The sequence below is a fragment of the Somniosus microcephalus genome, chromosome 14, assembly GCF_052327205.1.
Source record: "Somniosus microcephalus isolate GS21.2 chromosome 14, FLI_Smic_1.0, whole genome shotgun sequence".
NCBI lineage: Eukaryota > Metazoa > Chordata > Chondrichthyes > Squaliformes > Somniosidae > Somniosus > Somniosus microcephalus.
The window spans coordinates 9702938-9716250 of NC_141000.1; the positions used below are offsets into that span (position 1 = coordinate 9702938).

At 42.0% G+C, this 13313-nt stretch overlaps 1 protein-coding gene across 1 annotated transcript; it reads left to right on the top strand.

The window, feature by feature from the left end:
* Positions 1–1386: 1386 nt before the first annotated feature.
* Positions 1387–11109, top strand: LOC147107321 (uroplakin-1b-like). Its single transcript, XM_086006227.1, has 6 exons — positions 1387–1470; positions 4788–4867; positions 7167–7367; positions 8439–8513; positions 9820–9942; positions 10858–11109. The coding sequence occupies exons 2-6, from the start codon at positions 4799–4801 to the stop codon at positions 11092–11094; spliced, it is 705 nt and encodes a 234-aa protein (XP_085862353.1). The 5' UTR covers positions 1387–1470; positions 4788–4798; the 3' UTR covers positions 11095–11109.
* Positions 11110–13313: the final 2204 nt, after the last annotated feature.

A 13313-nucleotide genomic window follows, 5' to 3' on the forward strand; every position in this document is an offset into this window, starting at 1 on the left:
CTGACTTGACTACCTTCCCAGTTCAGTATCATCTGTGAAGCTGACCGACTTGCATTGTTTCTCTGAATCTGGATTAAGTAGTTCAGGAACAGGAGGAGCCCAGCACGTAGCCACGGGACATATCATTCCGTACATCGGCCCAGCACGCTACCCCTTCCTTCACCAGTGCCTGCTGTTTCTTCTCTTTCCTATCCCCCTCCAAATTTTACTTAATATCCATCATCTTAATCTTACGTTGCAACGTTTCATTCGAACTTCAGGTATAGTCTTTCTGGAAGACTGGTACACCACATTATAGAGTGAGGGGTGTCGCCTGCTCAAAATAGTCAAGAAGGTTTCTCTTTGGCTGCCTTTCAGTAGATTCATTTTTTTTTTTTAAACAGCTTTTTTTACTGGGATGAAGCCCCCTAAGATACCAACTGAGAGAACAAAACATTGCCCGGCACGCTCGTGGCCTTCGAGCACTGAAGGAACTGGAGTGCATCATCACCCCGGGGGAATAGAATTTTAATTTAATTTGTTAAGTTTCCTTTAAACTTTTTTTTGTTAAGTTACAGTTTTTTTTATTGGTTGTGCCCCTTTAAAAAGGGGGCACATGGTTGACTTTTAATAGGCAATTGCCTACGCAATTGTCCAACACTGCCTTCAGTGCAGCCTTCGGTCGCCTGAGGAAGAGAGCGTTTGAAGACCAGGACCTCAAACCCGACACTAAGCTCATGGTCTACAGAGCAGCAGTGATACCCGCCCTGCTGTATGCCTCAGAGACATGGACCACGTACAGCAGGCACCTCAAAGCACTGGAGAGGTACCACCGATGCTGCCTCCGCAAGATCCTGCAAATCCATTGGCAGGATAGGCGCACCAACGTCAGTGTTCTCGCTCAGGCCAACATCCCTAGCATCGAAGCTTTGACCATGCTCGATCAGCTCCGATGGGCAGGTCACACTGTCCGCATGCCCGATACGAGACTCCCAAAACAAGCATTCTACTCGGAGCTCCGGCACGGCAAGAGAGCCCCAGGTGGGCAGAGGAAACGCTTCAAGGACACCCTCCTTGAAAAAGTGTAACATCCCCACCGACACCTGGGAATCCCTGGCCCATGACCGCACAAAGTGGAGGAGAAGCATCCGGGAAGGTGCCGAACACCTCGAGTCTCTTCGCCGGAAGCAAGCGGAAGCCAAGTGCAAGGAGCGCAAGGAGCGCATCGGTGGGAGCTGCGGGGACTGGAGTTGCATCATCACCCCATGGAATAGAATTTTAAATTTATATTTTCTTTTTATAAAATTTAAAATAAAAAAAACATTGCACAGGTGTGGCCTGGGTGGGGTTGGCATAGCGCGCAGGTGCGAGCCCTTTTCTCCCAATCACTGGGCTCCCGGAGTGACGACACGTCGGCCCTTTAAAAGTTGTCTTGGCGGCTCCTCCCGCGGCAGAGCAGGTGAGACACGGACTGGAGCTCAGCTCAGACAGGTAACTGTGTCTTGAAATGGGCAGCGTAGCTCAGCTCAGTCGAGATCCATACGCTTTGTCTCTCACTTTGTTCTGCTGTTTGATCGAGGTTTCCACCCCCCCCCCCCCCTTGTTTCATTCTGTTCCTTTTATATCATTTGTGAGCAGTTTCTGCTTTTTAAGAAATGTCTGGGGCGCCAGTCGGGGGGGTGGTTTTTTTGCAGGCGGTATAACTCGGGAGGTTGGTGTAGAAAGTGGTTAAAACTCCTGTTGCATCAACTTCTATTAAACCCTGTTGGACTGTTATTTGCTTTCACCTCCCCCCAACCCTTTGCGAGGAAAAAAAACTTTGTTGTGGTATTTCAATGCGTTTTTGTTCTGCGCCTATGTGTGTGTGTGTCTCTCTCTCTCTCTCTCCAAATACCCTCGCACTCTAAACCCGCCCTGTTTCACTGTCAGTATGTGGTCGGCGAAATAAATAACACCCACTGGGTGTGGCACACTTGTATCTCTCCTTGTGGCTGTCAGCGACCTACTCTTGTGATTCAACCACGTCAGTTTAGTCCTGCTTAATTTTGGGTGAGCGTTTGGTTTAAATCAAACTTGTCTTTTTTTTCTTCTTTGGTGTGCTACAATAAATGATTTTATGAATGGCTGGTTGCTACTCCTTTTTTTCTAAGTTGGTGATGACTTGAAATGTTGGTGTTCATCTCTCAAGAATGTTGCCAAACCTGTTGTTCCCACCCTTCAGCTAATGGCCTGGCCCTACAGTCACTTTTATTCTGGACAAGGGAATGTGAAGGGAGTGGGGGATGGGTTTCTAGTGTGCCTGTTCTCCAGTGGAATCAAATTCCAATTCAATTTGCTTTATTGGCATGATGACAAGGTACATCTTATGTTGCCAAAGCATCGAAAAACATTTATGGTTGAACACATAAACACAGATCTATCCATACAGTGTATAAACAGATATATCCCTGAGTGTATAAATATACATTCATATAATTTGTATATACTCTTTTTCTTAGATTTAATGGTTGTCCCTCTGTTTATGGCAAGCTGTAACATAGTGTGCTGCTAAAGTTACACAATTTCTCTTCCCCCTAGTAGGTATGGGAGTTTTTGGTCGTCATTCAAATTTCTGAATTCAGGGCATATTTTTGTGAATTTTGTGTAGAAATTCTCCCTTCTGTCCTGATATTTTCCACAAGCTGTGCGGAAGTGCATCTCTGTCTCCACCACTCCCTGACTGCAGTGAGAGCATATCCTGTCTTCTCTTGGCAGCCGGGTCTGCCTGTGTCTGCCTTTTTTGATGGCCAGGCTATGTTCACTAAGTCTGTACATTGTCAAGGTTTTTCTCAGTTTGCTATCCTTTACCATGGTCAGGTATTCAGCCATGTTGTATTGTCTGTTTAGGGCCAAGTAGCAATTGAGTTTGTTTTGGGTTTTTGTTGTTTCTGCCCAATATGACAGATATTTTTCCTTTTGCTGTGACAATTGTGTTGGGTTGAATTCTCTGTGCTACGATGTCACTGTCCTGGGGCTGGTTATTGTTAGTTACTTCACTGAGTCCCAGGACTAGTTGACTGAGGGTATTCTTCTTTATGCTCTATCTCCACTCTTTCCTTCTGCCCCCCCCCCCCCCCCCCCAAAATTAGTGGAAATGTAGACCCTAAATATTTTCAGATGTGAGAAGTCACACAACACCAGGTTATAGTCCAACAGCTTTATTTGAAATCACAAGCTTTCGGAGCGCTGCTCCTTCGTCAGGTGAAGTGAAGAGATGCCTGACTAAGGAGCAGCGCTCCGAAAGCTTGTGATTTCAAATAAAGCTGTTGGACTATAACCTGGTGTTGTGACTTCTCTCATTTGTCCACCCCAGTCCAACACTGGCATCTCCACATCATGGCTAAATATTTTCATAGTGGCTTGTATAAGATGCAGTAATGTGAAGCGTGGCTTTATTTTGAGTTGTCTGCTGGTCAAACTGAGATTTCTTGACTACAAATTTAGGGGGGGGGTTTTTTCCCTGGAGGTGTTGGACCATGTTGGCTATGGTTCTTTGGCTGTCCTCTGGTACCTTGCCCAAGTGATAAACTGTCTGGAAAGTAAATCAGCAGGCCATCTGACCATTTTGGACATGGTCAAGTCTGATGCTCTTTCTTGCCTGAGATTGCCAGACACCTAATTTCCTGAAGGGGCGGTGGGTAGTAATTGAGAGCTAGACAGATTCTGGCCTCTTGGCCTTCCCTGATTTTTGTCACTCTGTGAATTGCCAGCCGTGCCTTCAGTTACCTAGGCCTGAGGCTCTGGAATTTCTCCTCTCAGCCTCTCTACCCCTCTTTTTTAAAATGCTCTGTAATACCTACCTTTTTTGATCAAGCATTTGGTTATCTCTCCTACTATCCCCTTGTGTGGCTTAATGTCACGTTTTGTCTGAAAACATGTGACGAGCCATTGATCATTTAACTACGTCAAAGGCATGCAAGTTGTTGTAGAATCTAACTAACTGACTGCATGTTAACCACTGTCTCCAAGTGTGCCAATCGCTGCCTTGGCTATGATCCGTTAATTCAACATGATCGAGGATTTAACCTGGGATCTATGTGGTCTGACACTTTTTGTATGGCAATGCACTTGCTGAGTTACATAGAAACATAGAAGATGGGAGCAGGAGTAGGCCCTTCGAGCCTGCTCCACCATTCAACGAGATCATGGCTGATCATCCAAACCCTAGCACCCGGTCCCTACACCGACAGCCATCCCACCCAAGCCCTATCCCCGTAACCCCACGTATTTAATCCCCCCTAACACTAAGGGTCAATTTTTTTATCATGGCCACTCAACCTAACCCGCACATCTTTGGACTGTGGGAGGAAACCGGAGCACCCGGAGGAAACCCACGCAAACACGGGGAGAATGTCTGTGGAGTTTGCACAGTCACCCGAGGCCGGATTTGAACCCGGGTCCCTGGCGCTGTGAGGCAACAGTGCTGTGATTTGTGTGCACTTGCAGAATAGTGGCTATGCATGCTGTACAAACTCAACTGTGATTTGAAGCTTTGTGGTGTATGAATACAAATAATTAGTCTAGATGATCAGACTTGTGCATTTTGATTTTTTTAAACTGGTAAATATATTGGCCTTTACTATTTGCAAGCTCAAAAACTTGAGCTATACTATTTTCAAGAACAGAAGATCATCTCTGCATATAGGCTACATTTTGAAAACTACAGTGCACCATTTCTTCCAAGATTTGATCCTCTTCAGATTGGTAGTTTTAATTTGCCAGATTTAAAGGAATTTTAAAATTAGTCTTTTTCCTGTTTGCTATTTTAGGTGATCAGAAAATGGCTAAAGGAAGTACTGAAGTGAGGGTTTTCCAAGGACTTCTCATTTTTGGAAATGTAGTCATCATGGTAAGTATTGGCTAAACTGGTTTAATTGTTGAATTATGAGTTCATGTTAAACGTATTCAAATTTTTGTTTGAGGAGAATGGCACTGGAAGCTGTTTAGATACCCTGATATAGGAACGTGTATTTTCCTATAGTTTTCATGTAGTGTACATTTTTGCTTGTTTGTAGACGCTTCAATATGATTTCACATTTCCGATTCATTGGTGACTGACATATGATGAATATATGCTACTACATTTGTCTTTATTTTTAAGCGGTCTACATTAAACAAAACCTCAGGATATTATGCCTGACGAGTATCTGAGATTCCAGTCATACCAGGCCTCTGGGCATAACATCTGCATACTTGATTCCAATGAGTTGTATTGCATACTTCAAAGTAGTCCAGTTTACTAGACCTTTGTATTATACCCCAGTCTATGTGAGCTGACTTAAAATTACCCCCCATTTTATTTCAAGCCAGATTTCTTCCAAGTGCGATAGGGCTGAGCTTCCCCTACAGCAGACCAACCGGTTTGATCTAGTTTTTTTCAAAAAGCTGCACACCTTGGCCAGGATGGTTTGCAGGCCAGTTTGCACTAGCTCCCTTGTAACTTTTTTTTTCTTCCACTTAGTTTGTTTGAAAGGGGAGTTGTTTCTCTTAACATTGAATTGCACAATTCTCCAGAACCAAACCCTAATAAATCTTTGTTACTGTATCAAGCCTATTATGCTTTAAGTGCCTGATACTGACTTCTGTCCAGGTTTCTTCCTAGTTGAGGTCTGCCAACACTTTTTTTCTTTTCCCCCTCTGGGACAGTATTGATACTTCAAAGGAACATTTCTGTTTCCAATGTCCCTCCTGTCCCAGATAACTTAACTGACAGAGTCTACCTAATCTTAAATCCTCCTCCTACTAAAGATGTGGATTTAAATTTTTCTCCCAGTTTTGTATTGTAGGTATCAATCTGCCTTGTTGAAGAAAATGCCTAACCAGATAGTGGAAGTAAACCTTCTAACATGTAAACTGGGTAGAAGACAATACAATCTTTGTCATTTGGTTGAGTGGACTTGTGGATCTGAGGCCTCTAATGTATCTCATTCCTATTTATTCAGGAAATTTAATGACTTGGAGTTTTGTCTTTGTGTGGCAGTGAGTTGCCTTCTAAATGAAGTTCACACACCTCTTGGTACTGTTTAATATGAAACTGCAGTTGTGTTCCCCAATTGCTGGTTGGGAGTGGGTGGATCCCTTTTATAACCCTTGATGTATAATGTGTGCAAGGAGGAAACTGAAATAACAAATGTCTATGCCAAAACAATAACTTGTTATGTTTGCATCTTTTAACTGTTTGAACACAAGGTTTCATTGTGCCCATGATATTTTGGTAACTATAGATTCATAATTTGTAAGTAGCTGAAAGATGGCTCTTTTACACCTGTTGAGACTCTGAACTTGTGGATTAAAATATCTTGTATAGGAAATTTTAATTTTTAAAACAGTATATGTAGAAATCTGTATAGACAAACTTTTAATGAAGGGTGTAGGGACCCTATCTTGGAACTAGTTATGAGCATTAATATGGGCAAGGATTGTTATAAATGCTCACAACCTACACCTCCAGTGCCTTGATTGGTAATATATATAGAACAGTGATGTGTGGGCCGAGTTAGCTGATTTAAGCCATGGTAACGGTAATGGGTGCTGTAAATGGTAAATTCTCCTGGACTCTGTATCCAAAAATGTTGCTGGAAAGTGTATGAGTGGACGAGATCAGACATGGCCATGATATCTTCCCTATGGCCCATGCCTTTTAAACTTCACCCATTGGAAATTAAATGCTCTTTTTTGGGGGGTGGGATGGAGAGGAGGTTGTGAAAGAATTAAATAATAAATGTGCTCACGAATGAGCATTTACACAGGCCTTATCATAACTATATCTGATGTATTTGTGTTCTTTTGCTTTAATGCATTGCACGCCCTCTGGCATTTACCACTGATACTCATGACTAGTCTAGCGAAGCTCTTGACTAATCTCTCAAAAGCCAATGCAAAATCTGAACTGCATGAGAATTCAAGAAATGAATAATTTGCTTGATTTATAGAATTTGAGTAGAACTATTTTGAATGCTGGATAGTTTCCTAGTATTAACGTTGCAATTTCTTCACATAGCTGATCTCTTCAGCTGCAAATCAGAAGACCAGTTCAGTCCATTTTTAATAAGTGCCTCTGTCCTAAAATTTAATGTCCCCCCCCATTTGTATGGGGAGATGCACATAATTAAAAATTGTCCATTAATCCTTTTTTATCCTGTTTGCAGCTGTGTGGCATTGCATTGACCGCTGAATGCATCTTCCATGTTTCGGACCAGCATGGCCTCTGGCCTTTACTTTCAGCCGCCAACAATGATGATGTTTTTGCTGCCGCTTGGATTGGACTCTTTGTTGGCTTCTGCCTGTTTGTGCTGAGCACAGTTGGTATATTTGGAATCATGAAATCGGCGAAGAAAGTTATTTTAGCAGTAAGTTTGAATGTTCCTAACGGGTTTGAGATTTATGAACCAATTTTATTACTTGCTTTCAACAATAGATTTGCCTGTCCCAATGCAAGACCAGGAATAACATCATACAATTTTTTAAAGAAATCAGGCCACTGTGGCAGAGCCACCAAGGGTCTCAGAACAATTAGTAATAATCCCTTTAACTACAGTGTAGTGCAACCGCAGACTGCACCTTTTTAAACTGCCTGTTAACTACTGTATTGTATTTTCCTGCACTCCACGTGATGACGTCGTGACGCCAATCACGTGACTGGCAGTGGCGCGATGACGTCAGCTTCCAGCAGTCGTCTAGTGCCCAGCAAGCTGATTAGACCTGTATACCGTTTCTCCTGTAGTTTCCCTGTTAACTTCATTGTTCATTAAAACCTGTTGATTTGATTCATCGAGTCGAATACCTTATTCAGATAGGAACCTCCGTTCCTACACCACAACCATTACTGTAAGGATCGATTCCAACCTGAAACCCATCCCAGGGGTGGTTCCCTTGAATCTGGCATGGAACTTTGTTTTGCATCTAGTTGTAGGTTTTACTGTGACTGCTACTAAAACAGCAGCCTTTTTGGAAATTCTGCATCGATATGGTGCTTAATGAACAGTACTGTCACATGCCCAGATAATTGCCCATATTTACTAGACTGTTCCAATCAATATTAACTACATGTTGGGTATTTTTTTAAAATAAAGGAACATAGTCACACTTTAGACACGTGACTGTTCTGATGTATTAAATTCTCTTTCTCGTGTGATTGCTTCAATTGGAACAAGTTATTGTGGTACACACCCAACTAGTTAATGGAATTTAAGCCCCTGGGTGCCTGTTTGAATGAAACAGTGCACCCCTTTTCTTGAAGGAATGAAAGGCTACCAATTAACCTTGCCAGTATAATGCTTGCTAGTATAATGCTTGCTAATCAGAGTAGCATTGCTGTTGACTAAAAAATCTGCAGACACTTTTTTTTTGTCCTTTCAGTTTTAAGATGTATATTAACCTGTCCATAGCCACTGTCCTTATTGGTATTTGTTCTCTTTCAGTACATTATTTTGATGCTAATTGTCTACATCTTTGAAGTTGCCTCCTGCATCATAGCTGCAACACACAGGGACTTTGTAAGTAATCTTTCTCTTGTGTTCACTGGGACCTGCCCTATTTTAATTTCATTGCTGAAGATGGGATCACAAACTGCAGTTGACTAGTCAAATCCAACTCTAACCAAACAAAGTCCTAATCTGAAGTGGATATTGTGGATCATGATTGGTTTTTATTTTGCACAAGTTTACTCCATTTGGTAATCTTGGAAGCCATAAAGATAACTAAAGGACAAGGAGAGAAATGTAGCACTGGTGCTATAGGATAATGGCAAATTGTTAGGTTTAAGGAAGCTTTACTCCATCTTTCCATGGAGTAACAGACCTGGGAGTAGTGTTTCTACTGACTGCCCAAGGTGGGGAAAGGTCTACTTGGGATACTGATCCCTTTTATCTTGAGTACAATTTTCAGACCTGAGTAACCAGGTGAATTACGAACTTGCAGAAGTGCTATTTCCTAATGTATTTTAGAATTGAAGTATTTTCCTTGGATTTGCTGGTGTCCAGCAGGCTTGACTACTGGAGATCAAAAAGAAAAATGGAAATTTGAAATAAAACTGAAAATTCACTGAGCGAAAAAAATTTTTTGGCAGAGAACCTCTTCTGAGAATTCTGTTTGGAAGAACTGCACCTGAAATGGATGCTGTTTGACTTGTATTTTCTGTGTCAATGCAATAATTGTGACTGGCCTTGCTACAGGATATACATATAGGAGCCTTTAGATTCCATATACATCCAGTCTGCAGTTCCAACACTGTCTGAATGATGCATGAGATTATTCCCATAATGCCTCCTTGCTGTTAATTCTATAAGGTTACATACACTCATTTGTAAAACATCAGCCTTCAATGTTTTCATAAGATCAAAGATTTGTATCCTGTTCAATGAATTACCTTGATACAAAATAAGTTTGTAGTAACTGTTCTTCCAAAGTCTACTGACTTTTAGACAAGTGTATCGTGTTTTTTTTTTTTTTAAAGCCAATGCATTGCACCAAGCTTTATTTTTGAACACTCTCTCCTGTTTCCCTTTGGCCAGAATATAAAGTTACAGATGATTGAAATACACAAGGTCCATCAGCATCTGAGGAAGTTTCAATTTAACACTTGCTGGGAAAATCCTACACCAGAACTCCATTCTGATGCAGGGCCTTGCCCATCAATGTGACTTTCCTGATACTGAGTCCTGTTGTTTTTAGTTTTCTTTGCCAGAAAATGTGGTCCTTTTGTACCTGAAGTCCATTCTGTTGGATTTTTTTTTTTTTCAATAGATTAAAATAGTTTGTGCATTTTTTTTCAACATCTTTCCAAAAAAAATGTCTTTGCAGTTTGTTCCAAACTTCTTCCTCAAGCAAATGCTCCAGTTGTATAGTAACCGAAACTGGCAAAATGATGATCAGTTCAGAAACTATGTCGGCCTCACTGATACCTGGAATCGTCTCATGCCCGATGTAAGTAAAGCAGCAGGAGGAAAAAAGTACTTGTGTATCTTGATGCAGTCGGCTAGTAAATGATATTTAGGTGGAATGTATAGAGCATTTGGGATCATTTAATTCTAGTAGAGATGAGAAAATTATAGTATTATTGGCATTGAAGATCCAGATGGTGGGGGTTTGAATGAAGATCATGGGAATAAACCTTGGTACTATAACCAACACATTGTAGGGCAGGATATGGGGCTTGGGGAAGTAAGTCTTTATCTCTGGCTAAGAACCTGTGACACTATTGTGATTAATGGAGAAAATTACACTGTTGATCAAAAGAATGGAAACTGCTGGATATACACTAAGTTGGTATTTGGAAAGATTGGTCTACATCTGAAATGTTAACTGATCATTGGCAATGGGAGATGAGATGGACGGTCCTTTTGTGGATCATCAATTTCTATTGCAAGTGTGATCCTGTCCCTGTGGCTTGTTAGTTCAGCTCGTCTCCTCATTCCCACTCTTTCGTCTTTCCACTTTTTTTTTTAGTCGGCTTATCTTTTTGCTGCTGGGTTCTGACAAATCATTGAACTGTCAAATGTTTTCATTTTGAAAAGGATAAGTTTTCAGAATTGCTGTGTATTTCCAGCACTGGTGTTCTGAGATTTTTGTCCAGTTTTCAAGAAACCTGCTGTGTTTAGCTTGCTTTAACTGCAAAATCACACTGTCTGCATAGTACAAAAAAAAATTCAATTTGCTAGCTGTTTAGATTATTGAGTAGCCAATCTGGGAGGAAAAAGCCATCTATTCTCAATGTGGGAATTGTTTTGGTGGGTGGAGCCTACAACAGCTATGGAACAGACTTTTTCTGAAAAGTCAAAGCATAATATAGACGGTATGTCCATCTTGTAACTGAAGCAACTTGTTCTTCATTCCTTGCAGAATAAATGCTGTGGTGTAAATGGACCTCGGGACTGGATTCAGCACAACTCTGCATTCAGAGCAACCCATTCAGATTCTGACTTCCCCTGGCCTCGAGAGTGTTGTGCAACCAACTCCGTTAGCCAGATCCTAAATTTAGACGCTTGCAAACTTGGTGTTCGTGGCTATATTTATGATCAGGTAATGCAAAGATTGGATTATTCAACTACAAGAAACACACATTTAAACGGCACCTAAATATCCAGAATTCTCTTATTACCCAGCAAAATTCTCACTCCAAAAACACCTCAAAATAACCGGAAGTGTTGCCGAGTCCGAGTCTCCCGCGATGGCCGAGTTAGTCAGTGGGGGTAGTTCTCCAAACTGCCACTACTTGGCTTCTTGGTGCTGTCGGAAGTCCGAACACCTCAATAACAGGAGTCTGGCTCTCCCGTGCTGCCAGTAGTCTCTTCCGATCTGCCAATTACTGTAAACTGCACATTTTTTATTTTTGTTAAATAGCGTCTGTAGATAACCCTCTGTCATCTGGAATTTTTAATCAACCGGCACCATCATGGTCCCGTCAGTGCCGGATACCAAAGTTTCCTGTACTGTGGAAAAGGGGTGGGTAATATTACATGGAGAGTTAGAAGCCCTCGTGTAAGTTCTTTAAATGTTCCCATTCCCAGTGTAACATAAAAACTGACTGTAAAAGCTTTTATAGATATGTGAAGAGAAAAAGATTGGTGAAGTCAAGCGTCAGTCCCTTGCAGTCAGAATCAGGGGAATTTATAATGGGGAACAAAGAAATGGCAGACCAATTAATACATATTTTGGTTCAGTCTTCACAAAGGAGGACACAAATAACCTCCCAGATGTTGGGGAACATAGGGTCTGATGAAAGGGAGGAACTGAAAGAAATCAGTATTTGTAGGGAAATGGTGTTAGGGAAATTGATGGGATTGAAGGCTGATAAATCCCCAGGGCCTGATAATCTACATCCTAGGGTACTTAAGGAAGTGGCCCTAGAAATAGTAGATGCATTGCTGATCATCCAACATTCGATGGAATCTGGAACAGTACCCATGGATTGGAGGGTAGCTAATGTTACCCACTATTCAAAAAAGGTGGTAGAGAAAATGGGGAATTACAGACCGGTAAGCCTGACATCAGTAATGGGGAAAATGCTAGAGTCCATTATAAAAGATGACATAGCAGAGCACTTGGGAAAACAGTGACAAGATTGGACAAAGTCAACATGGATTTACAAAAGGTAAATCGTGCTTGACTAATCTACTGGAATTTTTTGAGGATGTAACTCTTAAAATAGATAAGGGAGAACCAGTGGATGTGGTGTATTTGGACTTTCAGAAGGTGTTCGATAAGGTCCCGCATAAGAGATTAGCATGTAAAGTTAAGGCACATGGGATTGGGGGCAAGGTATTGACTTGGATAGAGAACTAGTTGGCAGACAAAGCAGAGTTGGAATAAACGGGTCTTTTTCCGAGTGGCAGGCAGTGACTAGTGGGGTACCACAGGGATCAGTCCTTGGACCCCAGCTATTCACAATATATATTAATGATCTAGACAAGGGAACTAGATGTAATATCTCCAAATTTGCAGAGGACACAGCTGGGTGGGCGTGTGCTGTGAGGAGGATGCCAAGAAGCTCCAGGATGATTTGGACAGGTTGGGTGATTGCGCAAAAGCATGGCAGATGCAATATAATGTGGATAAATGTGAGGTTATCCACTTTGGTGGCAAAAACAGGAAGGCAGATTATTATCTGAATGGCAATAGATTGGGGGAAGTGCAACGAGACCTGGGTGTCCTTGTGCACCAGTCACTGAAGGTAAGCATGCAGGTGCAGCAGGCGGTTAGAAGGCAAATGGCATGTTGGCCTTCGTAGCGAGAGGGTTCGAGTACAGGAACAAGGATGTCTTGCTGCAGTTATACAAGGCTGTGGTTGGTGAGCCCACATCTTGAGTATTGTGTGCAGTTTTGGTCGCCTTATCTGAGGAAGGATGTTCTTGCCATGGAAGGAGTTCAGCGAAGATTCACCAGGCTGATACCTGGGATGGCAGGAATGACGTATGAGGAGAGATTGGGTCGATTGGGCTTGTACTTGCTGAAGTTTAGAAGAATGAGGGGATCTCATTGAAACTTATAAAATTCTGACAGGACTAGATGCAGGAAGGATGTTCCCGATGGTCAGGGAGTCCAGAACCAGGGGTCACAGTCTAAGGATAAGGGGTAGGCCATTTAGGACAAAAATGAGGAGGAAATTCTTCACCCAGAGAAGGGTGAACCTGTGGAATTCTCTACCACAGAAGGCAGTAGAGGCCAATACATTAAATATATTCAAGAAGGAGTTAGATATATTTAAGCCTAAAGGGATATGGGGAGAAAGCAGGGACAGGGTACTGAATTTGGATGATCAGCCATGATCGCATTGAATGGCAGAGCAGGCTCGAGGG

Bases quoted from the DNA above. Each gene is read 5' to 3' on its own strand.
- LOC147107321 (XM_086006227.1), top strand. From the start codon at position 4,799: ATGGCTAAAGGAAGTACTGAAGTGAGGGTTTTCCAAGGACTTCTCATT. The intron at 7,368-8,438 runs GTAAGTTTGAAT...GTTCTCTTTCAG, and splicing joins CGAAGAAAGTTATTTTAGCA to TACATTATTTTGATGCTAAT. The intron at 9,943-10,857 runs GTAAGTAAAGCA...CATTCCTTGCAG, and splicing joins GGAATCGTCTCATGCCCGAT to AATAAATGCTGTGGTGTAAA.